Source organism: Ranitomeya variabilis, chromosome 1 (genome assembly GCF_051348905.1).
Source record: "Ranitomeya variabilis isolate aRanVar5 chromosome 1, aRanVar5.hap1, whole genome shotgun sequence".
NCBI classification, from domain to species: Eukaryota; Metazoa; Chordata; class Amphibia; order Anura; family Dendrobatidae; genus Ranitomeya; species Ranitomeya variabilis.
In genome coordinates, this window is record NC_135232.1 from 309,888,401 (window position 1) to 309,915,995 (window position 27,595).

Genomic DNA, 27,595 nt, shown 5'->3' on the forward strand with positions numbered 1-27,595 from the left:
GCAGCTACGACATTCAAGTCGCAAAAAAATCCAGATCTGCTGGACTTGCTGATTGGGTAATGCAAAAAATTAACTTATAATATGGTGCCACATAGAATTGGCATAGTGTAATCTTTGGAATCCGACCTGTGCCACAGCCAAAGTCACCTTGTAAGGAAAAAAAATAACTCCTTAAAACCCTTTTCAGCTATTTTGGCAGTTTTTTTTAATATAACTCTGTTCAGAGAGCCAGAACTTGTTTAATTCTTCAATCAATGTAGCCATGCAAGTGCTTCTTTTTTTGAGGAGTGAGTCGTATTTTGGAACATTTTTGAAGTACAAAAATTGTGTTTTTGAAAAACAGTTTAGCACTCCCACCAAACCTCTTTCCTAACATATTTGTCACACGTAAGTGTTTCATATCACCAAACAAATTTAAATATTAGACAAAGATAACACAAGTAAGCACAAAATGCAGTTTTTAACTGAAGGTCTTTATTATTAAGGGGAAAAGAAATACAAACCTACAGGGCCTTTTGTGAAAATTGATTGCCCCTACACCTAATAACTGATTGGTCCACCCTTATCAGTAACAACTGCAATGAAGTGTTTGCGATAACTGGCAATGAGTCTTTTACAACTCTCTGGAGTAATGTTATTATTATTATTATACATTTATATAGAGCCATTTATTCCATGGCGCTTTACATGTGAATAGGGGACAAATATAGACAAGTACATTAAACATGAGCAAAAAAAACCAAGGCACACAGGTTCATAAGGAGGGAGGGCCCTGCCCACGAGGGCTCACAGTCTGCAGGGGATGGGTGAGGATACACCAGGAGAGGGTAATGTTGGCCACTCATCTTTGGAGTATTGTTGTAATTCAGCCACATTCAAGGGTTTTCGACCATGAACCGCCTTTTTAAGGTCACGCCACAGCATCTCAATTTGATTAAGGTCAAAACTCTGACTAAGACACTCCAAAGTCTTAATTTTGTTTTTATTAAGCCATTCAGAAGTGGACTTGCTAGTGTGTTTTGGATCATTGTCCTGATGCGCATAACCCAGGTGCCCTTCAGCTTAAGGTGTCAAACAGATGGCCGGACTTTCTTCTTCAGTATTTTTTGGTCGACAGCATAATCCATGGTTCCATTTACCACAGCATTGATTCCATGGTGCTGTACATGAGAAGGGGTTACATACAAATTACAGATATCACTTACAGTAAGCAAACTAACAATTACAGACTGATAGAGGGGTGATGACCTTGCCCTTGCGGGCTTACATTCTACAGGATGGTGGGGATGGAGGCAATAGGTTGAGGGTTGTTGGAGCTTCGGTGTTGGTGAGGCGGTAGCTTCGGTAGTGGTGAGGAGGCAGCAGGGTCAGTGCAGGCTGTAGGCTTTGATGAAGAGGTGGGTTTTCAGGTTCAGTCTGAGGGATCCGAATGTGGTTGTTAGTCGGATGTGTTGGGGCAAAAGAATTCCAGAGGATGGGGGATATTCTGGAGAAGTCTTGGAGGCGGTTGGGTAAGGATCGGATAAGTGTGGAGGAGAGAAGGAGGTATTGGGAGGACCGGAGATTACGTGAGGGAAGATTAGATCAGAGATATATAGAGGAGACAGGTTATGGATTGCTTTGTAGGTCAGTATTAGTAATTTGAACTGAAGAGGTTTGCAGAGGGGGGGAAGCCGAGGAGTAGCGACGAGAGAGATGAATTAGTTGGGCAGCAGAGTTAAAGATGGACTGGAGAGGTGCAAGGGTGTTAGCAGGGAGGCCACAGAAAAGGATGTTGCAGTAGTCAAGGCGGGAGATGATGTGGGCATGCACAAGCATTTTAGTAGATTGACGGTTGAGGAAAGGACGGATTCTGGAGATATTTTTGAGCTGGAGGCGACAGGAGTTGGAAAGCGCTTGGATGTGCGGTTTGAAGGACAGGGCAGAGTCAAGGGTTACTCCGAGGCAGCGGACTTCCGGTACAGGGGAAAGGGTGATGTCGTTAATTGCGATAGATAGGTCATGTATGGATGATCTATGAGATGGAGGAAAGATGATGAGTTCAGATTTGTCCACATTGAGTTTGAGGAAGCGAGAGAAGAAGGAGGATATGGCTGATAGACACTCCGGGATTCTGGACAGCAGAGAGGTGACGTCTGGGCCAGAAAGGTAGATCTGAGTGTCGTCAGCATAAAGGTGGTACTGGAATCCATGGGAGTTTCATTTGTCCCAGGCCAAGTGTATAGATTGAAAAGAGTAGGGGTCCTAGAACAGAGCCTTGGGAGACTCCAACAGAGAGAGGGTGGGTTGAGAAGGTAGTGTGGGAGACGCTGAATGTGAAGTTGGAAAGGTATGAGGAGATCCAGGGTAGGGCGAGGTCTTTGATGCCAAAGGAGGAGAGGACCTGTAGTAGGAGGCAGTGGTCAACTGTGTCAAAAGCAGAGGACAGGTCTAGGAGGAGGAGTACAGAGTAATGTCCGTTAGCTTTGGCTGTAAGTAGGTCATTAGTGATTTTGGTCAGGGCTGTCTCAGTTGAGTGATGGGGGTGGAAACCAGATGGTAAATTGTCAAAGAGCATTTCACCATTATTTTTTATTGTATTAGTTTTTTCAGATTTGTCTTTACAGTGTTCATAATGTGTGAACAGGGATCATCACATTGTGAGCACTGATAGGGTGGCAGAGGGAGCAATAGCCTTATGGTTTACCAATTAGATGCTGCAGTGTCTATTGACCTTGGTGATTGAGGGGTTACAGATCCAGCATTAGAGTTATTCTTAATCAACCATTGCAAATCGGACCTTGGTGATTGAGGGGTTACAGATCCAGGGTTAGAGTTATTCTTAATCCCAACCATTGCAAATCGGCTAACACCTGTTGCCGACGGTGTATTAAAGGGCTGAGACTAGCCATATCAAAGCTATTGGCTATATTAAGCATGGAGTTGTTTTTTTCTCTATCAGGGAGTCTTTTCACAAGTACTCGGTAAGAGGAAAAGAGAAGATGCACCTGAAAATGAAGAAACCAAGAAAAAGAAAGGAGATGTTTCTCAGGATCCAGAATACTATGTCCCATACAGACCAAAAGACTTTGAGAGTGAGCGGGGGTAAGAGATCTGTGATTTCAGTTTACCTTCACACTGGTTTGTGACTTTAGGTTTCCCATTTCTGTAAACTTAGTACTGATATTTTCAGTGTTTACATCTTTGCTTACTTTTTATTGTACAGACTAAGCATTGCAAGCAACAGCTTTGAGCAGGCAGCTGCTGGAGCAGTGCTGGATCTGCTCGGTGACCAGACTGAGGATCTCCGGAAGACTAAGCACATCATGAAGTGGTGCGTTTTGGAAAACGTAAATGTAACACAGTGTGTCACTTACTGCAAAATCGTAATTAAAAAAATGACAACTGTAAATTCATACCCTAAAGAGCTTGAAGGTTTAATGTTATCTTTTCTAACCCAATTATAGGGATAGAAAGAAAAAGAAGTTTGTAGGAGCAGGAGGACATGAGGATAAGAAGAAAATAAAGACAGAGAGTGGACGAGTGATTAGCAGCTCCTATAAAACCAACATGTATCCTTTCAGCTTACGTGCATTTTTTTGTAATATACTGATGCCAAAAGCAAAATCGTAGAGATCGATCCAAAATGCCAATGTTCACATACTGTGTTTGTCATATTTTTACTTTGTCCTTTTTTTTTTTTTGCGTTTTTATTTGCCCTTGTCGCCCATTTATTTAAATGGATGAAAAGCACTGAAATAATTGATATGCTGTTTCTTGGAAAATACACGGCAGGGATTTAAAAAGAAAAAAAAAATTATACTGTAAAAAAAAAAAAAAAAAACGCAGGAAAAATGCCAGATGTGAACATTCGCTTACGTACAGTATGTGTTTCCTAGAAATGTCCAAAATTTGGTTTTACCTCCTTTACTCTAACTAGATATGAGGATTGGAAGAAGAAATATAAGATTGATGATCAGGATTCTGAAGAGGAGGAAGACAGACAGACAGGAAAATCACATAGGAAGGGCAGAGGTAAGTGATTTTAAATTGTATTGCTTTCATTTAGGCATATGGTTACCATAGATCATCCTGAAATATAACAGCAGTAATAACAGTATCACACCCCAAGCAGGAATACCTAGATTAAAATAAGCCCAAATATCCAGACCCACCAAAATGAATCCTAAGTATAAAATCACGTTGTTGCTTAAAATTTACATAAAGCATTGCGTTAGAATGAACTTCCAAAAAGACCAAGAAAAATATCCCAGCATAGGGTAGACTCCTCAAGAAAACTCCCAGAACAACTACAGGTTCTTCTCACAAAATTAGAATATCATCAAAAAAAGTTAATTTATTTCAGTTCAATACAAAAAGTGAAACTCCTATTATATAGAGTCATTACAAACAGAGTTATCTATTTCAAGTGTTTATTTCTGTTTATGTTGATGATTATGGCTTGCAGCCAATGAGAACCCAAAAGTCATTTTCTCAGTAAACTAGTATACCGTATATACTCGAGTATAAGCCGACCCGAGTATAAGCTGACCCCCCTAATTTTGCCACAAAAAACTGGGAAAACTTAATGACTCGAGTATAAGCCTAGGGTGAAAAATGCAGCAGCTACCGGTAAATATCAAAAATAAAAAGATACCAATAAAAGTAAAATTAATTGAGACATCAGTAGGTTAAGTGTTTTTGAATATCCATACTGAATCAGGAGCCCCATATAATGCTCCATACAGTTTATTATGGCCCCATAAGATGCTCCATATTAAAATATGCCCCATATAATGCTGCACAAATGTGGATTATGACCCCATAAGATGCTCCATAGACACATTTGCCCCATATAATGCTGCACAAATGTTGATTATGGCCCTATAAGATGCTCCATACAGACATTTGCCCCATATAATGCTCCACAAATGCTGAATATGGCCCCATAAGATGCTCCATAGACTATTATGCCCATATGCTGTAGCTGCGATGAAAAAAAGAAAATCACATACTCACCTCTCGTCGCTAAGGCCCCCCGGCACTTGCAATAGTCACCTTTCCGCGTTCCACGTCTGGGTGCTGCTGTGTCTTCCGCGTCTTCTGCACTGAAGTTCAGGCAGAGGGCGGCGCGCACACTAATCGCGTCATCGCGCCCTCTGACCTGAGCGTCACTGCAGAGGACGCGGAAGACACAGTGGCGCCGGCGGTGGAACGCAGACAGGTGAATATAGCGCAATGCCCTTGTTATACTCACCTGCTCCTGGCGCGGTCCCTGCACATCCCTGGTTCTCCGGGTGCCCGGCGCTGACAGCTTCTTCCTGTATTGAGCGGTCACATGGTACCGCTCATTGCAGTAATGAATATGCGTATCCACCCCTATGGGAGTGGAGTCGGGTCCATATTCATTACTGTAATGAGCGGTACCATGCGACCGCTCAATACAGGAAGAAGCTGCCGGCGCCCGGAGAACCAGGGATGTGCAGGGACCGCGCCAGGAGCAAGTGAGTATGATTAGACAGCTGCCGCTCCCCCTCCCCTGCTGACCCTTGAGAGTGACTCGAGTATAAGCCGAGAGGGGCAATTTCAGCCTAAAAAAATGGGCTGAAATTCTCAGCGTATACTTGAGTATATACGGTAATTTACAAAAAACACCTGCAAAGGCTTCCACAAAAAGGTCTTAGTCTGTTTCAGTAGGCTCCACAATCATGGGGAAGACCGCTGACTTGACAGATCTCCAGGAGGCAGTAATTGACACACTCCACAAGGAGGGTAAGCCACAAAAGGTCATTGCTAAAGAAGCTGGCTGTTCACAGAGTGCTCTATCCAAGCATATTAATGGAAAGTTGAGTGGAAGGAAAAAGTGTGGCAGAAAAAGGTGCACAAGCAATTGTTCCAGAAATTGAAGTATTTCTCCCAGAAAATTATTGCAATACATTTTTACAGTTCTTCAGGAGTCCCACAGCTGCCATAGTAACCCACAATCAAATTATTGTGGGGGGGGGGGGGGGCATTAATTAAATACTGCTTTCAGAAGACTAACAGATTGACAGCTGCATTTAAAGGGGCTTTGGGGACAATTTTTTATCACTTCAGTGTATGTATTTTTCTGTAAAAATCATTACATTTTGCATTACATCTATTGCTTGCTGCACAATTAAGTTAAAGTTCCATCAGTGAAATCGATCTACACTGTGTTCCAAATTATTATGCAAATAATATTTCCTCATATTTTCTCTACATTACCTATCTGAATTGCAGTCATTGTTATTTTCCAGTCATCTACTATTCTAGTATAATTGCAATGTTTTGGAACAAACTGCCTATGAAAACAGTATCTTTTTAAAAAAAAAAATAAACAGTCAAAATGCATGTTCCAAATTATTATGCACAGCAGAGTTTTCAACCTTTTTTTTTTTATTTTGAACAAAAAAATGGTCAATTGTGAAGTTATAAGCATTATCAGCTTATTACAAAATGAAATCAAACAGTTTTCAAGTGAAAACTTTATTCTAGGTGATGTTACATTTGCACATAGGACCCCTTGTTCAAAAGAAGCTTCTGAACGCTCTCGTCCATTGAATTTGTCAGTTTTTGGATGGTTTCTGCTTCAATTGTTTTGCATGTGGACAGAATACCCTCCCAGAGCTGTTGCTTAGATGTGAACTGCCTCCCGCCATCATAGACACTCCTTTTAATATTGCTCCAGAGGTTCTCAATGGGGTTGAGGTCAGGGGAAAATGGTGGCCACACCATACGTTTGTCCTCTTTTATGCCCATAGCAGCCAGAGATGCAGATGTGTTTTTTGCAGCATGAGACGGTGCATTATCATGCATGAAAATGATCTTGCTGGGGAAAGCACGGTTCTTCCTCTTGAACCATGGCAGGAAGTGTTGTTTTAGAAACTCCACATAGATTATGGAGTTCATCTTTACCCCTTCAGGGATCATAAAGGGGCCGACAATCTCTCTCCCCATGATTCCAGCCCAAAACATTACTCCACCTCCTCCTTGTTGGCGCCTTAGCCGTGTTTTCATGGGGTGGCCATCAACCAGCCATCCTCCACTCCATCCATCTGGACCATCGAGCGTTGCACGGCACTCATCGGTGAACAAAACAGTTTGGAAGTCAGTCTTCATGTATCGTTTGGCCCACTGGAGCCGTTTCTGCTTGTGTGCAGTGGATAGAGGTGGTCGACAGGATGGCTTACGCACAGCTGCAAACCTCTGAAGGACCCTGCATCTTGTTGTTCTTGGGATGTTGGAGGCAACAGCAGCTTCAAAAACTTGTCTGCTGCTATGACAAGGCATTTTTGCAGCTGCTCTTTTAACCTTACGCAATTGCCTGTTGGAAAGAGTCCTCAATTTTTCCTTATCAGCTCGCACACGTGTGTGCTGGGAATCAGCTACATCAGGGTTGTCAAACTGCATTCCTCGAGGGCCTCAAACCATGCGTGTTTTCAAGATTTCCTTAGCATTGCAGAAGGTGCAGGAATCATTATCTGTGCAAGTGGTTAAATTATCACCTGTGCAATACAAGGAAATCCTGAAAACATGACCTGGTTGCGGCCCTCGAGGAATGCAGTTTGACACCCCTGAGCTACATACTTCTTGATTGTGCGATGATCACGATTAAGTGTCTTGGCAATGTTGATTGTAGTCATGCCTTGACCTAAATGCTCCACAATTTGTTGCTTCTCAGCAGCCGACAAATCCTTTTTCTTTCCCATTTTGCTTAATAATGTGGAACAGCCTTCTTAAGTAGTCTTGCCTTTATTTGGACACACCTGCCAAACTAATTTGCACAGGTATCTGCAATTGCTTTCAGTGATATAAAGAGCCCTGACACACATCACCATCAATGAGTTTAAATGACAAACAAAAAAATTCTAACCTTATCACTCCTAAACTCTTTGTGCATAATAATTTGGAACACAGTGTAATGGAGCAGTGGGAGGGTTTGTAACTATTTTATCTGTCTCTTTCTAAACTTCCCTCAGCTGATTTATGAGCACAGACCACATCAAAATTGAAAGCGCAAAAGAGCTTGTAAAAGCAAAGATCATCTCCACCCCCTGCTGTTTCAGGCAGATGCTGGCTGAATAACACAGCCAGTATTAGCTGCCAATGATTGACGCTCACTTCCTGAGCTTGCATCAAAGAAGGGAACCCGAAATTGGACAAATCAGTAGATCCAATGTCAGGAAGGGATTAACGGGGTTGTCCATTACTGGACAATCTCAATTCATTTATTTCTGGAGACAAGTTAAAATAAAAAACAGTGTATACTCACCTTCTGCAGCGGTGCCGTTCTTGCGTGACTTGTTGCGACATGTGTCGGCTGGAACTTATCAATTCCCATCTGGGCTGACGTTCGCTCTGATGAAATAGTGAAGGTTGCAGCTTGCATGTGACAACAAGTCACGTAACTCTCCAGAAACAGCAGCGCTGACATTACTGGAACGCAACCACTGCAGAAGGTGAGTATACACTGTTTTTATTTTAATTGGGCTCCTGATATTATTGAGCTAAAGTTGAAGTTGAGCTGAAGTTGTCCAGTAGTGGACAACCCCTTTTATCCCCTACACGACCTTGGACATATAGGTACGTTTAAAGTTATGTCCCCTGCCTTTCATGCGGACTGGGTCTCTGAGCCCCAATCTTTCCCCACATATGACAGCTGATCTATGATACATGATAGAAGATACCCAAAAGTGACACCATTCTAAAAACTGCACCCCTCAAGGTGCTCAAAACCACATTCATGAAGTTTATCAACCCTTCAGGTGCTTCACAGGAGTTTTTGGAATGTGGAAAAAAATGAACATTTAACATCTTTCACAAAGAATTTACTTCAGATCCAAATTTTTTTATTTTGACAAGGGCAACAGGAAAAAAATTTCTCCTGAGCTTGCCAATACCCCATATGAGGGAGAAAACCATTGTTTGGGTGCACGGCAGAGCTGGGAAGGGAAGGAGTGCCATTTGACTTTTTGAATGCAAAATTTGCTTGAACAATTGGCGGATGCCGTGTCGCGTTTGGAGAGTGAAACAGTGAAAATCCCCCACAAGTGACACCATTTTGGAAACTACACCCCTCAGGGAACTGATCTAGATGTGTGGTGAGCACAGTGAACCCTCAGTTTATAACGTTGAGCCGTTAAAATAAAAAAAATCTAATTTTCCCCACAAATATGTTTTTAGTACAAAATATTGCATTTTCATAAGGGTAACAGGAGAAATTGCACCATACAATTTGTTGCACAATTTCTCTTGAGTACATTGAAATCTAGTATGAGAGAGAAAACCACTGTTTGGGCACATGGCAGGGCTCGGAAGGGAAGGAGCGTCATTTGACTTTTTTAATGCAAAATTTGCTGGAATCATTAGCGGACGTCATGTCCCATTTGGAGAGCCCCTGATGTGCCTAAACAGTGGAACCCCCCCACAAGTGACCCCATTTTGGAAACTAAACCCCTGAAGGAATGTATTTAGATGCCTGGTGAGCTCCTTGAACCCCCAGGTGCTTCACAGGCATTTATAAGTATGAGCCATGAACGTAATAAAATCACATTTTCCTCACAAAAATGCTATTTTAGCCCCCAATTTTGCATTTTCATAAGGGTAGCAGGAGAAATTACACCACAGAATTTGTTGTGCAATTTAACCTGAGAAAGCCAATACCCCATATGTGGGGGAATACTACTTTTGAGGCACAGTGCAAAGATCAGAAGGGAAGAGGCACCATATTGGAGTTCAAATTTTGCTGGAATGGTTTGAGGGTGCCATTTCACATTGGCAGAGCTCCTGGGGTGCCAGAACAACAGAAATCCCATATATGTGAACTTATTTAGAAAACAACACTCCCCACTGAATTCATCACTGGGCAGCACGGTGGCGCAGTGGTTAGCACAGCAGCCTTGCAGCGCGGGAGTCCTGGGTTCAAACCCCACCAAGGACAATATCTGCAAAGAGTTTGTATGTTCTCTCCGTGTTTGCGTGGGTTTCCTCCGGGTACTCTGGTTTCCTCCCACATTCCAAAGACATACTGATAGGGAATTTAGATTGTGAGCCCCATCAGGGATAGGGATGATAATGTGTGTAAAGCGCTGCGGAATATGTTAGCACTATATATAAAAATAAAAATTATTATTATCTAGGGGTGCAGTCATGACATTGACACCACATGTGCCTCAGTGTTTTATATCACTGAGCGGTGAAGAAAGAATAAATAACATTTTTACCACTAAAATGTTTTCTCCTTCGCCTCATTGGGGGACACAGACCATGGGTGTATGCTGCTGCCACCAGGAGGCTGACACTAAGGCTATGTTCACACGTTCAGGATTTCCATCCTTTTTTTTTCCTGACTGAATCTGCAGGTCTCTGCAGAAAACGCAGGTGCGTTTTTTGGTGCGTTTTTGGTGCGTTTTTTGGTGCGTTTTTTAGTGCGGTTTTTTGTGCGTTTTGTATGCAGTTTTCTCTGCAAATTGTCTGTGTTTGACACAAATAAAGCTTTAACTGCAGTGGGGGAAAAAAAAAAAAGAAATGATGTCATTTCCTTGGCCAACCCTTTTCTTCTTCCATCCTCCATTTTGGGACTAAACACCAAAATGAGTGGACGTGTTTTGAATGACAGCGCTCCGCGTTTTGCGCCGCATGCGTCACTGCAGCGCACGCATCCGGGCGCAGAGGACGCAGCAAGTTGCATTTTTGCTGCGTCCAAAATCAATCAAAAAAAGGACGCATGCGGCGCAAAACGCAGCGTTGTGCATGCGTTTTGCTGCGTTTTACTTTGCGTTGTGTGTTGCGGCGCCGACGCTGCGGCGCACAACGCAAATGTGAACAGAGCCTAAGTGCCACGTATTTCAGTGCCACGTGCCACGTATTTAAGTGCCACGTATTTAAGTGCCACGTGCCACGTATTTCAGTGCCACGTATTTCAGTGCCACGTATTTCAGTGCCACGTATCACGTATTTAAGTGCCACGTGCCACGTATTTTAGTGCCACGTGCCACGTATTTAAGTGCCACGTGCCACGTATCTCAGTGCCACGTGCCACGTATTTAAGTGCCACGTGCCACGTATTTCAGTGCCACGTGCCACGTATTTCAGTGCCACGTGCCACGTATTTCAGTGCCACGTGCCACGTATTTCAGTGCCACGTATTTCAGTGCCACGTGCCACGTATTTCAGTGCCACGTATTTAAGTGCCACGTGCCACGTATCTCAGTGCCACGTGCCACGTGCCACGTATTTAAGTGCCACGTGCCACATATTTAAGTGCCACGTGCCACGTATTTCAGTGCCACGTGCCACGTATTTCAGTGCCACGTGCCACATATTTAAGTGCCACGTATTTCAGTGCCACGTGCCACGTATTTAAGTGCCACGTATCACGTATTTCAGTGCCACGTATTTCAGTGCCACGTATTTAAGTGACACGTATCATGTATTTAAGTGACACGTATCACGTATAAGTGACACGTGTCACGTATTTAAGTGACACGTATCACGTATAAGTGACACGTGTCACGTATTTAAGTGCCACGTATTTAAGTGCCACGTATCCCACGAAGATTTTCCATGGAGAACAGACACATCCAGAGATATGTCTGCTCTCCACGGATGCAGCAACACACTGACAGGAGCCATAGTTCCTGTCGGTGTGTCACTGCGCATGCGCGAGCGAGTTTACCGGCGGTCATTGACCCCGGCACTCTCGCTTAACGGCAGTGCTGCGTGGGAAAGTTCAACGCAGCTGTACTGCTGTTAACCGAGACGCCGGAGTCATTGAACTCCGGAACAGTACGCGACACACTGCTAGGAGCTTCGCTCCTGGCAGTGTATCGCCGGAGAGCAGCCGATCGGCGTGGGACACTCGTTTTATGGATTCTGCGGACAGGGAGTATGGATTTGGTTTATTATTTTGCGATTTTTTCCTGGAGGATCGAGGGCTTCGCCTACAAGTGTGCTGTTGGTGAGTATATACTGTGTTATGTGTTGTATGTACTGTACTGTGTGTCATGTATGTGTATTGTGTGTAGGTGTTTGGTGTAACTTTACCATTGTGCTAAGTCGCCGGACACAGGGACAACTCTCCCATCCTAATACCGGATGGGAGTCGTAGTCCATACGGCGACTTAGCACAATGGTGGCACTAGCGTCGCATGGGGACACGCACACACACACGCATACACACACACATACACATACACACACACACACAGACACACATACACACACACCAAATCAATCAAACGGCCGACACGATCCCCATGCGCCGGTATGCCTCCATGTCTCTCCGCCCACGCACTTCCGGCCCCGCACTTCCGCCGGCTTCCCCGCACTTCCGGCTGCAGCGGTTCTGCACAACAAACCGCAGTAAAACCCGCAGATATATTTTTGATCTGCGGGTTTTACTGCGATTTTGACCTCACAATGGAGGTCTATGGGTGCAGAACCGCTGCGGTTCAGGAAGAAGAATTGACATGCTCCTTCTTTTTTCCGGGAGCTATTCAGCACGGCTTTTTTTTTAAATTTCCGGACCATGTGCACAGTGTGTCCTGTTTTCCATAGGGTACAGTGTACTGTACCCTGCATGGAAAACAGCTGCGGAACCGCAGCGGCAAAACCGCCGCGGTTCCGCGGTAAAAAACGCACTGTGTGAACATGGCCTAAGTATTACAAAGAAAGTGATCTCCTCCCCTGCAGTATACACCCCTCTGCTGGCTCCCAGCTAACCAGTTCTTGCTTAGTGTCCGTAGGAGGCACACGGACTGGTCTGCTATTCAGACCCGAAGAATCTTTTTACTTTTACCGGACGAAGGGGGCGACGGATTCTTTCATGTTCCGATCTCCCCCGAACCAACAACAGGCGAGCACGGGAGTTTCACCTCTCCGTATCCTCTCCTGCGACGTGGGAAGCCACTGCCTGAGCTGATTCTAGGGGCGACGGGCCCTTTCATGGGACCGATCTCCCCCCTCCCTTATCAGACGAGCACTGGAGTCTCACCTTCAGTATCCTCTTCTGCAGCCAGGCCTATTGCCGGACATCAGCCCTGCCCACCAGGTTTTACCCTCGGCTGTACAGAGGCACAATCCAATGTGGCGTCCGAGCAGCCCCCACTGCACCACCACTATTAAGGGCGGATGGTACAAGGAGGCGGACGGTTCCTCTCCTCCTCCCTAACAGACGGATGATGGATTGAGGTTTATCCCTACACCGTCCACGCTGCACAGAACAGCGCTGAAACCCACATCCGCGGCGGCTCCATGCCGGGACGCGCAACGATGGTGAGTGGATCCATCTTCAGAGGGATATCCATAAAGGCGCAGGCAGCCTTAGCCACTTTCCTGTGGCCCACCTCTCTGAGGTAACGCTCTGGCCGGCTACAAAAATTTAGCCCCTGGCTTCGGCCGATGTGTAGGCCGCATCCCGGAAGTCTCCTGAAACGCCCCGCTGGTGTCCCCGCCTGCTACAGAAATTTAGGCCCCGGCTTGGGCCTATTCAGCATCGTGACCGTCGCTCCGCCCCCCGAGTTGGCGCTTCTCGCTCTCTGCGAGATTTTATCTACTCTGCAGCTCACAGTGGCCATCTTGGTCCACCCGGCCGGCTCACACTGGGGCAACGATTTTTAGCATTAAGGGGGCACAACCACTCTACATCAAGGCATTAAACGCGCAAGTATTCTCCCTTCTTAAAGGCGCATGTAGTATTGTCTGGTTTTTAAAGGCGCATGTAGTATTGTCTGGTTTTAAAGGCGCATGTCCAGTATTGTCTGTTCTTAAAGGCGCAGGTCCAGTATTGTCTGGTCTTAAAGGCGCATGACCAGTATTGTCTGTTCTTAAAGGCGCATGTCCCGTATTGTCTGTTCTTAAAGGCGCATGTCCAGTATTCTCTGTTCTTAAAGGCGCATGTCCAGTATTGGCTGGTCTTAAAGGCGCATGTTTAGTATTGTCTGTTCTTAAAGGCGCATGTCCAGTATTCTCTGTTCTTAAAGGAGCATGTCCAGTATTGTCTGGTCTTAAAGGCGCATGTCTAGTATTGTCTGGTCTTAAAGGCACGTGACCAGTTTTCCCTGGTCTTAAAGGCGCATGGCCAGCATACCCTGGTCTTACGCACATGGCCAGTATGCCCTGGTCTTAAAGGCGCATGACCAGTATTCCTGGTCTTAAAGGCACGTGACCAGTATTCCCTGGTCTTAAAGGCGCATGACCAGTACTCCTTGGTCTTAAGGGCACATGTCCAGTATTACCTGGTCTTAAAGGCACATGACCAGTACGTCCTGGTCTTAAAGGCACGTGACCAGTATGCCCTGGTCTTAAAGGCACATGACCAGTAGGCCCTGGTCTTACGCACTTGGCCAGTATGCCCTGGTCTTAAAGGCACATGACCAGTATGCCCTGGTCTTAAGGGCACATGACCAGTATGACCTGGTTTTAAAGATACATGACCAGTATGCCCTGGTCTTAAAGGAACGTGACCAGTATGCCCTGGTCTTAAAGGCACGTGACCAGTATGCCCTGGACTTAAAGGCACATGACCAGTATGCCCTGGTCTTAAAGGCACGTGACCAGTATGCCCTGGACTTAAAGGCACATGACCAGTATGCCCTGGTCTTAAAGGCACGTGACCAGTATGCCCTGGTCTTAAAGGCACATAACCAGTATGCCCTGGTCTTCAAAGCATATGACAAGTATGTCCTGGTTCTTACAGGCACATGACCAGCATGCCCTCCTCCTAAAGGCACAAGACCAGTATACCCTGGTCTTAAAGACGCACGACCAGCATTCCCTAGTCTTAAAGGCGCATGACCAGTATTTACTGGTCTTATGGGCACATCATCAATCCTAAGCTGGTCACCCTAACTGAGCTCTGGAGCCTTCCGCCGCTCATCCCTAACCGCAACCCAGATATACATGGTCCCTCTCCTACATGGGAGCGTCCGCTAGCAGGGGCCGCAAGTGTTCTAGAAAAACGTACAGGCGTCTGCAAAACGGAAGTTTTCATTTCCTAATCTCTCCCCTATGATTGGTTAAGAACAACGCTGAATATGGATCGCAAATTGCCTTGGATTGCAAGAGCTTCAGAAAAAGAGGGACTCTCCTATTTATACCATCAACAAATCGACGAGCAATTCAATGGACAGAAGCCGCTAAGTAGGTTGCCATGCCTGGTCTGATTTTTATGGGCGACGGGTCCTTTTAAGGGCACCGATTCCCCCCACATCTTCAACAGACGAACACATGCAGTGTCGCCTCCATGTATCCTCTTCTGCATCCAGGCCTAATGCCAAACAACCTGCCCTGTCCACCCGGGGACCTCAACTCTGGGGATGTACAGAGGCACACATCTTTGGCGTCCGAGCACCCCCCTTTGTATCAATTTAGGGGATGATGCAAGAAAGCGGACGATTCCTCTCCACGTCCCTGTTAACGGAATGGTGGATCGAAGGTTCCTAATTTTCTACTCTGCACGAAGATGGCAAGAGGCCTGCTGGTTGCAGCCCCGCATTCTGCCACTTGGCAGTCTAACTGGATGGAATTTCTTGTGGTATACCTACCAGTATCCCTGCCCGATGTATCATCAATTAAAAAACCACAGACGGTTGGATAGCAAATCTGGTTCGTTCCGTCTTGTGGCTTCGGGTTCAGCGCTCTACCCTTTAGCGCCACATGATGTTGCTTGACCAATAGTCTCCTGGTCAGAGACCTTAACTACTTCAATTCAAATCAAATCTTCTGAGCGGGAGACTAACAAGGGATCGTATTTTTTCTACAGACCCATCCAGCAGTAGAAGCATTGTCCTGGACAGTGTAGATCTAAGGGATCTTGGTTTCACGAAGGAGAAAATGAAAAGTATGATCATTCCTGGACCTCAAACTTCTAACAACCTTTGACAAGGCCCTCCTTTTTCAGATGCAGTTCCTCCGCTCAGCCATTACTTCAACAGAAGAAAAAAAAAAAAAAGTGGAGTTTTCTGGCATCCATCGACATTCGGCTTTCTTACCCTCACATGCCTACTTTTTTCCCCTCTACAATTATCTCTTCTCCTTTCCATTCGCGAACAGCATTTTCAAGTCACGACCTTACCCTTCAGCCTGGCTACCGCACCACAGTGGTCGCAACGCTCATAGCAGTTGTCATGTGCTTCTTGCACCCTAGAAACATGGTCGTCCTGCCCTACTCGGTCGACTTTCTAGCCGCTCTACAAGGACTACGCTAAGTTGTCTATATCACTTGCAATACCCTCTCACTAGGAAGTTTTTTCCTCATTCCCAGCCCAGCAGATCCTCTTTGACGATGATCCTACACAAGAAGGATGGTAATTCTCTCTCTCGAGTCAAGGTCGTGGCCCTTCAACACGGAGCTTGTGCACTTGATCACTCATTCCCTCGGTTCATTCAATTAGCTAGGAGGGTTCTGAGCAATAAGACGAAAACGGAAGTAGTTTTCTTTTGCTCCGCTCGTTTTCAGCAAGTCAATCAGGCTTTCAAAAGGTAGTCTCTAAGCTCCTTCCTCATCCAGAGCCTTCTTCTGGTCCAATGGTTATTAGGGATACCAATGCCCGTCTTCTTCTCCCGATCATTTCTCTGGGGATCCGAACAGTACGGCTAATCCTACAGCAGGTCTACTGCCCTTAGGCGGGTCAACCATCCGTCTTCAATTTGGATAATGTCACGGCTGTGCCATACGTCAATCATCTCGCAGGTACCCACAGTCAAGCGCCATGGCCGAGGTACCTCGCACTCTCTGATGGGCCGAGATCTATCATTCGGTGATCTCAACAGTACATGTCCCTGGAGTAGAACACTGGGCGGCTGACATATTCAGCCGTCAGGGTTTTCTCCTCAAGTGAGTGGGAACTTCACTCGGAAGTCTTCCTTCACATCTGCCTTCACTGGAGTACTCCAGATGTAGATCGGATGGCGTCCAAGCTGAACGCCTATGTACTCCAGTTCATGGTTTGGCTTCAAGATCCAAGTCCATCGCAGTGCATGCTCCGTTTCTTCCACGGTACCAATTTCCATAACTCCTCTTCCACTACGTCTGAGATCTTTTTGGAAGCAGAAAAGGCCCCCAGTGATCCCGGGAGACCCGCACTGACCATGTCAGGTTTTCTCGCTTGCGGTACTAGTATTCTCCGTCTTATTTTGTCAAAACTGGAAATATGGATCTTCTCGCAGGGAGCCTTCACCTGTAGTTCTTCCCTACCGCGTACCGTTAGATCTGGGGGACCTTAATGGTCCTGGGGATCTTACAGTAGACTCCTTTTTCGATCCAGAAAGACTTTACTATCAGGGAACGTCACTCCCCTTTTTTCTCTGCGTTCTTGTCATCCTGATGAGTCTTCAGAGCTTGCCACTCTGTTCCTTTCAGTCTTTTTTCCTTGTTACCATCAATGCATCGTTGCCCTCAAGCCATCCCCTTCCCTCGTTGACAAGGTGGTTTTGTATTCCCACTGTTGCAGGGGCATCGTCCTCAAATCTCTTTCGGCTCCAGTCCACACAACGGAATGGGTTCTCCATAATCTGGAAGAAGTGAGTGCTCCAAGTGGGTACGTATCGAGGACGGCGTCCTTCCGAAGGTTGGACACTTTGCTTGGGCTTCTCGATGGTAAGTAGGCTTCCCGACGGTCACAGGAAGGGTTTAGCCGTGTTCATCGGCCACGTTAGCCTGGTGGATTCTTTTCACCATCCAGGAGTCCTTCCGTGCTAGAGGTCAGCCTATCTCCCTGTCTCAGGGCTCTAGGCACCAGGCGTCGGCAAGCACGACCGCAAGCTTGCGAATTCCTCCAGTCCGCATGCATTCTTGAAGCACTATAATTCACACACTTCCACAGATGTGAGTCTGGGCAGGCGGACTTTGCAGGCCGCCTTGGCGCACTTGTAAGTAGCGGTTACACGGCCTGATCTGATGTTGTCCCCACCCAGGGACTGCTTTGGGACATCCCATGGTCTGTGTCCCCCAATGAGGCGAAGGAGAAATAGGGATTTTTGTGTACTCACCGTAAAATCCTTTTCTCCGAGCCATTCATTGGGGGACACAGCTCCCTCCCTATTATTAGTTGTATTTGTTTTTATCATTTGATATGTTATACTCTCATATATAATGTGACATGCTATACGCTTATATGTTGTTATTGATCTCCTACTGCTTTTGCACCGAACTGGTTAGCTGGGAGCCAGCAGAGGGGTGTATACTGCAGGGGAGGAGCTAACTTTCTTTGTAATACTTAGTGTCAGCCTCCTGGTGGCAGCAGCATACACCCATGGTCTGTGTCCCCCAATGAATGGCTCGGAGAAAAGGATTTTACGGTGAGTACACAAAAATCCCTATTTTAGCCCCAAGTTTGTATTTTTTCTAAGGGCTAATAGCAATTTTTTTTTCCAACAAACTGAGGTCCGTTTTTTAACTGAGTGTGCCAATACCCTACATGTAATCTGGAAATAGAACGCAAGGAGCGCCAGAGTTGACTTATGGTTTGCAGGTGCCATGACCCACTGGGGAGCCATGAGGTGCCTGAACAGCAGAACCCCTCATAAGTGACCCCATTTTACAAACTACACCACTCAAAATGAATTCATCTAGGGGTGCAATGATCATATTGAAACCATTGGTGTGTCACAGAATTTTATACCATTGGGCAGTGAAGACAAAATAATTCACATTTTTACCACCAAAATTTTGCTTTGACAAAATAATTTACATTTTCACACAAGAAGTGGGTAGAAATGGCACCAAAATTTGTCCCACAATTTCTACTGAATGTGGCAATACCTCATATGTGGCTGTATAGTACTACTTAGCCATACGGAGAGACTCGGGAGGAATGGAGCTATTTCCCTCCTAGAGCACAGATTTTCCTGGAACAGTTTGCGGTCTCCATATACAGAGCCCCTAATTGCTAAAAGAGCAGAATTCTCTCTCCAGTGACCCCATTTGGGAAACTATACCCCTAGGGGAATTTATCTACAGGTGTAGTGACGATATGACTCCATGGGTATTTTCCAGAAACAAGCAGCAATGAATGTTGCTGAGTGAAAATTGCAAACTGCCGTTGTGGTGACCAGTATGTTGCAGTCACCAGTACGTTATGCCCAGCTTGTGCTTCTGGAGACATGCACCCGTAAGTTAGGTGAGCTCTCATAGCTTCAGAAATTCCAAACGTGGACACAATATGTGGTTTAAGTACACTGTGGGGCTCAGAAGAGAGGGGGCATTTGGATTTGGGAGTGCAGAATTTGCTGAATTTCTTTTGGCGGGTGAGGAGCCATTTCGCTTTTCCCAGAGGCTTTGTGCTACCAGTAAAGTGGAAGCCCCCTATATTTCCATTAACAGACGACAGACCTGAGTGAGGGCTTGCTTTTTTGTGGATTGATTTGAAGTGTTTATTGGGAACATTTTATATAACGTTTGGGATCACATTTATCTGGCGCTCTACACTGAGCACTTACTTTGGGGTTTCCATCTGAATCTCTGAGTGACGTGATTCAGATGAAACCCCTGAGGGATCCAGACACTATAATGAGGCATCAGCGTTACTCTGGACTCTGTCTGGCCTCTGTTCAGCGGTGTTCTTCTTTTTAGGAGTGCACAAAACTGTGGCCGACGGGACTTTTATGCAATCCTAAAAAGACAGACACCGCCGGATCATAGGTCCACAGTGCCTACATCTGCCTCATTATAGAGAATCTTCTGCCAGGGGTTCAGTCTGACTCAAGTATTTCAGAGATTTACATGGAAACCCTGGTGTAAGTGCTCAGCACAGAGCGCAGGATAAATGTGCTCCGAGCCTTACTGCGATCTTTGGGAGGCAGAATGAAAAAATCAACAGCATGTGAAGAATTTATTTTATTTTTTACGCTGTTCCTTGTGCTTCGTAAGTGATTATATGACTTTACTCTTCAGGTCGGTGCGATTACAGCGATACCAGATTTATATCGGGTTTTTATGTTCGGCTGCTGTCACACACTAAAAAGACGCTTTTTATTGCAAAAAATTGTTTTTGCATCACAACATTTTGAGAGCCATAATTTTTCCATATCTAGGTCCACAGAGCCATGTGAGGTCTTGTTTTTTGCGGGACGAGTTGATGTTTTTATTGGTACCATTTTCAGGCACATGAAGTTTTTTGATCTATTTCTATTCCGATTTTTGGGAGGCAGAATGAACAAAAACCTGCAATTCGGGAATTTATTTTATGGGGTGGGAGGATCGCAGCATTTCAGGGGTTAAAGTGCTGGGAGCGGTCTGTGACTACTCCTGGCACATAGTGCCGGGTGTCAGCTGTCAGAATCAGCTGACACACGGCGGCGATCGCCTGCACACCCCCTATGTGCGTGGGCGATCACACGGATCACATGGACGTAATAATCTGTGCCTGGTCAAATAGGCCCAGGGCACATGGATGGATTATTACGCCTGATGTCATAAAGGGGTTATTGAGGTAAATGCCACTGTCCATCACAGACAGTTACATATAACATGTGCCGGCCAGAAGCATTTCACAAGTCCCATGGCCGGCATTCATAAGAGATCGTGATTTCTGCTACACATAGTAGTGCTGAAGCCGTGCTCTCTCTCTACATATATGTAGCACATGCGATAGGATGATCGCAGCTTCAAGTCTCCAAGGGGGACTATTGAGGTCAGTAAAATGTAAAAAAAAAAAAAAAGTTTTAAAGAATATTAAATAACACCGTTCAAAGCACCTCCTTTTGTCCCATTCACAATAACAAAATTGAAAAAAATATACATATATTTTGTATCGCTGCATTTAGAAAAAAAACAAAAAAAGGCCTTCCAGGTTTTCTTGCGTTGATCGTAATCTGAATGATGTGGGACGAAAAACCTGCTTTCGTCAGAACCGCAGCCTCAACGGCCATGCCATTAGATTCGTGCTTCGGGGCGACCTGTGGGGGGTCTTCATGTGGTGCTCTGCTTAGGTATTCACACTGATGGCTTATTGCAGTGACCTGCCCCCTAGTTTACAAACAGAATATTATGTGTATTATTATTATGTAAAAAAAATACTGCAGCATGATCACATGTATAATGTCAATGTGATTATTTTATTTGCTGGTCTAAATAAATTCAGGGGAAAAAAAATTCTGTCTCAAAATGTGTTTATTCACCAAAAGCTCTCAGCAGAGAGTAAAACAGCATCAGTGTTGACAGTTACATGATATTCGACATAATCTCTCTTGTTTTTGACTGTTTTTTTTTATGCAAAAATGATGGCATAATGCTCCAAATGACATCCAGGCATCTTTTGAGCTTTATCATTGACTTGCATTGTAAAAGTACAGGGTGTCTTCCGAGTGGAAAATGTCAGTAGAATGGTCAGGTCACTTTTTTTAACCACTTGATGGTGTTAAGAGACATGAAGAGGTTAAAAGACGCTCAAAAGCCTGAACATAAGAACAGCAAGACGTTTTTACATAGAAACACATACGTTATTTTGATCGTTTCCTGATTTTCCTCATGAAAAATATATATCTCAGAAAACCTTATAAATCTGCATAAAAAACCTTATCATTTTATTCTCCTTTTGTAATGGAGCAGTTTACTCGGAAATTCCCTGCAAATACACTCAATTACATTTTAATCTTAAAAAAAAAAAATAGAGAGAGATATGTAGATATAGATATTAACCAGGTTAGCTGATCTATATAAAAATGTATGTGGTTATTAAAATATTATAGTAAGGAATGTGCGTAATACTCTTGCTGTTGTACTACCCTACCTAATTTCTTCTGTCCCCCAACAGGTGGACGTAGGGGCTCTCAAGGAATACCTCGCCCTGAAGCTACAGGACCCCGAGGCAAGGTCAAATCTGAGCTCCGTAACAAACAACAGATCCTGAAACAGCGGAAAGCAAAAGAGAAACAACTTTTCTTACAAAAGGGCGGAATGAAGAAACTGAGAAACAACAAAACAAAGCAAATGGTACACCAGATGAAGAAATCTGCCTTTGGCAGGGGGAAAAGCCATGGTTTCAAGAAAGGCAAAATGAAGAGATAGAGACCAGCTCGTGGACTTGTAGGACTTGCCCTGACTTCACATAGCTTTTTTTTCAATTGCTATCTTTGCTGTTGGGTATACAGCCAAGACCTGTGATGCAAAAAAAAACAGTTTTTCTGCAGTTAAACAGCTCGACACTGGTGTAATTTTTTGACTTTTGCATAACTGCACATTGATGAGGATTGCATACAGGCACTCTTTTTCTATGACCAGAGATTTGGATTTTCTTAATTTTAGGCCAAATTCAGATATCCATGTATTGCTGTCCACGTACAAACCGGCCTTGGGCCTCTTGACTTGAACTTGACTGCCTCATATATGCCTTTGAGGCTTTGAAGTTCAGGTCAGGATACATGTGGCAAATTACATTGCTTCCTATAACACTGATGTGGAACGCCTAGCAAAACCACCGAGTAAATAAACTTTATGAAATACTTATGTACATTATATGTATGTGTAACAACGTGCATATTCAATGATGGTTGTAGTTCAAAATAAATCCTACCAGCATTCAACTAAAGACATTTTTTTAGTCCTCTGAATCAAGTCACAGATCTGTGTTCTTCTCCCAGAAAATAGCAAAAGAAAACCAGAATGAAATCCCCGGCTCTTTGTAATGAAAACATTAAAATTGGGGTTAACTGTGGCCAAAACTGAGTAATTAAGACAGATTTAGGTATTGGTGAATGTGCATATAACATCTTTTGAACATTGCTGTGCACATGTTCTTTATTATGTCACTACTTGTAATCCAATCTGTAAAAAGATGTAACGTTCATTCTTCAGGCGACGTCCAATGGGAAGCCACCCATACTCTGTCCTGAGAGTATTCAGTGAAAGATTCCACCAGCAAGGCTGCTTCAGGAAAATATCTAATAGGTGCCGTATGGACATACCCTTAAAGAGATTTGGTATTGAAATACCTGTCTACATGTAAAAGAACGGAGTCAGAGTAAGCAGTGTTGATGTCTATAACCCATAGGTCCCATTTTCGTCCAGTCTATTTTACACAAAGATAGTAAAGTTTGAGTTTCTATGAGACTATTTTATTATGAGGCCCATTTTCCAGGCGTCTGTCCTGACAGCAACACCAGGAGTCCTTCTTATCCTTGATAGGGACAGGAACACACAATTAATTAGCCCCTCTCCACCACCACCCATGAGTTTTTCCTGTCCCTATCAAGGACAAACATGGAAGAAAAATACTCCACAAACTAAAGATTTTTACAGAGGTTTGGGGGGTTACATACCTTCCCTCCTCCAATAGAGGATCCATGCTAACACCTTTGAAGGGTTCCTCTGCATTTGCATTTCCAGTCGAGCTGGGTGCTCCTGGAGGCAGTCATATTCATCTCTAGGGGGCTTTGGGCTTCCTGCTGCCAAATCCAGAGAAATGTGCAGGCCAGGAGTAATTGGAGACCTCAAGGTCTGGCGCGCACTTCAGCGTGATGGGTACTTCCGATACAGGCTACCTCTAGTGTCACGGCGTGCTTTCCAGCGTGGAATACTCATGACGCTGGGTTATGATCGCGTGTGCGCTCCAGGATGACGTACACTTCCAGTCTGCCTCTAGCGTGGAGCGCACATGGCGCTGGAGAACGCGTTGTCAAAGGCCAATGTGCGTTTGGATACCGAAACTATCACTGAATGAGCCATATAGACTTTCCCAGCTTTATATTGTAAACAGAGTGTATAGGTCCCCGGATGTCCTGTATAGAGCTGGGTTGAGATCTGATTCGGAATGCCCTAGATGTAGGAATGATAGTGCTGGAATGTTTCATATGTTATGGTCGTGTCCGAGATTGACTGCTTTTTGGTTAGTGGTTGTAAGCCGGATAGAAGGGACATACAGATGCGTCATTCCAAGAGAACCTTTGGTGTGCATGCTGGGGTACATGGAAGAGATAGCTGTGGATAACAAGCTGAAAATGGCAATCGCCAGACTACTATACATGGCTCGGAAGGTCATAGCCAGAAATTGGATCAAAGAGGAACCTCCCTCGAGGGGAGAATATCTTAAATATGTGAAGCAGGTCATTACCCTGGAAAAGGGTGTATATCAGAAAAGAGGGAAGATGGGTCTGTTCGAAAAATTGTGGACGCCTTGGTTGGAACTAGGCTAGGGGAGGCTAAGAGAAGTTAGGCCTGAGGAGGGTTCGCCTATACTATATATTTACGGTGTATTCGTTTACAAATAAAAGTTATTGTATATGGTTAACGTATATAATACTACAGGATGTGTTAAGAGGAAAGTGTGAGCTGTCTAAAAGGGAAGGAGGGGGCGGGTTGGGTAAGGGGGGGTTAAGAGTGGGGAAAATGGAAATTTATGTCTTAATGTGAAATGTTTTATTGGAGTCTTATATTTAATAAAAAACATTTGAGGTAAAAAAAGGCCAACGTGCGTTCCAGCGTGGACCGCAGGACCCTACCATTTAGTGAAGATTGTGACCAGAAGGGATTCAGAAGGATCTTATTAATCAGATGTCCTGAAGCCAGGTAAGAAACTATTTAAAGGTGTCAGGGGGTCAGTTATGGCCAAGAATCCAACCTTACCATGAAGGGTCAGAGCTCTAGCAGTTTGGACATTGACCATGAATCCAGCCTTGGTGAGTAAGCACAAAAAGAGACCCCTTACCTTCCTTGTCTGAACATATTGTATAAGTTATATATCATTTACTTTAGGACAAAGAAGCACCCAGTCCAGATGAGGCCCAGGCCCTCAGTCCAGATGTATATCTGGAAAAGGTTCTGCACTGAAAATTAAATCCTGTGTCCATTACTTCGGGCCCAGACATTCCTAGAATATTAGTTTTTCTTCAGTCAGGATTTGACAAGGGACTAAGACAGTCTACTTTTAAATGCCTTATTCCAAAAACCATACGTGCCTTTATATCGAGCAGACTTAAAGTCCATATCCCTGAAAATAGTCTTCCTAGCAGCAAGATGCATAGGTGAAATTCAGGCCCTTTCTATTAAAGATCCGTACTTGAAAATTCAGGCGGACTGTCTAATTCTGAGATTGGATCCAGCATTTTTTCCCAAGGTGGTCATTGACTTCCACAGAAGCAAAAGAGAGACTATCTTGCCTTTCTTCTGACGAAATTATAAAAAAATCAGTTTTCATTCCACTCTTTGAACGTCAGAAGAGCGGTCCTACAATACTTGTGTGACAAAAGCTTGGAGAATCGACTCAAACCTCTTCATTCAATTTGAAAAAAAAAACTAAGAAAAGAACGCACTGAAATCTATGCTCACAAGGTAGATAAAAACATCAATCAACTCAGTGTAAGTTGCAGCAGGATGATTTCACCCGGAGAACATCAGAGCTCATTCAAGGAGAGCAGTATCAACTTCATGGACAGAGAGAGCAGGGGTCTCAGTAGATCACATCTACAGAGCAGCAACCTGTGCAAACTTAAATACTTTTTGTAAACATTACAAATTGGATGTTCTGTCAAACCAATAGATGTCCTTTGGGAGTAAAGTCCTTCAAGCAGTAATCCTGCCCTAAATGAGTTATTTGGTATTTCTCCTGGTGGTGCTGTCAGGAGGGTCATCCTGGAAAGTAGGAATTAGTCGTACTGTTAGGGCACACGAAATGCGTGTGTTCTTGTCTTCGTTGTCTGCTGCCAAATTGTATATAGGAATTACACGACCGGACAAGTCACAAGACATAGACAATGAGTAGTGTCTCAAATGAGTTCTACTTTATTGGATGAAGTGTACAACATTTAATGGGAAAAAAGGTACAGTATATACTCGAGTATATGGAGAAAAAATGGTGTGCACTAGGGATAAAATAAGACAAGGTGCAGGTGTAGAGGACTGAATCGTCCTGATACACTAATGATAATTTTAATACACCGCACACTCTAGGGATATATTTTGTGACAAAATCAGAATTTATTGAAGTGCTACAAATTTATTATTCAACAATGCAGTGGGCGACCAGAAGTCAAACTGACAACGTTTCGACTCCTCCCGAGTCTTTATCATGTGGTCGCTTAGCAATGTGAATAAAGGTATAGCATAAATAGTATCCTTGGAGCGTATAGAGTATCTTATACAGTATGTTAATATTATGTGGGTAGCCTTCTCTTGTTTTACCGCAGATAAAATCTGGCAATGCTGGTAGGCAGTGAAAGGAATAGGCCCTGTATATTGTGTTAGTAACACGTGAATAGCTTTGCCTTGTTCTACCGCAGGTGAAACCTGACAATGCCTGTAAGTAGTGAAGGGGTTAACCTTGTGCAATATGCTATCGGCATGTGGGTAACTCTGTCTTATTGTGCCGCAGGTAAAGTCTGGCAGTGCTGATAAGTCAGTGGCAAATACTGCAGTAGGGCTGTATACGGGGAATCTCTGGTAGCCATGTTGTGTAAGCGACGCTCCTGCGCCTTGCTGGGTAGGCACCTGCACTCTCGAGTATAAGCCGAGGCACCTAATTTTGCCAGGAAATACTGGGTAAGCTTATTGACTTGAGTATAAGCTGGGTATGCATTATCCCCTCATCCCCATCCTGGTATGCATGGCTCCCCCGTCCCTGTTGTTGTATGCATGGCTCCCAGGTCCCTGTCCTTGTATGCATGGCTCCCTGGTCCCTGTCCTTGTATGCATGGCTCCCCTATCCTTGTATGCCTGTTTCATATTTAAAAAACAAACATCCTACTCACCTTCCTGCGCACCCTGATGCAGCTCTGTCTTCCAGCCGAGCAATCACGTGGCCCCGCTCATTAATGTAATAAATATGCGCTCCACGCCTATGGGAATTGAGAGGCATGTATATTCATTACCTTAATGAGCGGAGCCACATGATCGCTCAGAACAGGAACAGCTGCTGGTGCCGGAACGAAGGAGATGCAGTGCCAGTGAGGGCACGCCGGTAGGTGAGTAGGATGTGTGCTGGAAGCCTGCAGCTGGCACTGTGCGCTATTACAGCAGTCGCACAGACTTTAGTCACAGCTGCCGGCTCCTGCCTCTGTGACCCACTGCTCCGCCGCTCCCCCGCCGGCTTCTGGGACGATTGACTTGTGTATAAGCCAAGGGGGGGCATTTTCAGCACAAAACAATGTGCTGACAAACTCTGCTTATACACGAGTATACAGTACAGACCAAAAGTTTGGACACACCTTCTCATTTAAAGATTTTTCTGTATTTTCATGACTATGAAAATTGTAAATTCACACTGAAGGCATCAAAACTATGAATTAACATGTGGAATTATATACTTAACAAAAAAAGTGTGAAACAACTGAAAATATTCTTCAAAGTAGCCACCTTTTGCTTTGATGACTGCTTTGCACACTCTTGGCATTCTCTTGATGAGCTTCAAGAGGTAGTCACTGGGAATGGTTTTCACTTCACAGGTGTGCCCTGTCAGGTTTAATAAGTGGGATTTCTTGCCTTATAAATGGGGTTGGGACCATCAGTTGTGTTGAGCAGAAGTCCGGTGGATACACAGCTGATTATTCAGTAGGACTGAAATTTGTATTATGGCAAGAAAAAAAGCAGCTAAGTGAAGAAAAACAAGTGGCCATCATTACTTTAAGAAATAAAGGTCAGTCAGTCTGAAAAATTGGGAAAACT

At 44.5% G+C, this 27,595-nt stretch overlaps 1 protein-coding gene across 1 annotated transcript in view; it reads left to right on the forward strand.

Moving 5' to 3' along the window:
• Positions 1-22,529, forward strand: part of DDX54 (DEAD-box helicase 54) — a 43,576-nt gene extending 21,047 nt beyond the window's left edge. Inside the window, exons 16-20 of the mRNA XM_077296501.1 lie at positions 2,942-3,084; positions 3,206-3,313; positions 3,447-3,551; positions 3,920-4,014; positions 21,756-22,529. Coding sequence (XP_077152616.1) covers positions 2,942-3,084; positions 3,206-3,313; positions 3,447-3,551; positions 3,920-4,014; positions 21,756-22,009 — 705 coding nt within the window. The 3' untranslated portion in view covers positions 22,010-22,529. The remainder of the gene's footprint in view (positions 1-2,941; positions 3,085-3,205; positions 3,314-3,446; positions 3,552-3,919; positions 4,015-21,755) is intronic.
• The last annotated feature ends 5,066 nt before the right edge of the window (positions 22,530-27,595 follow it).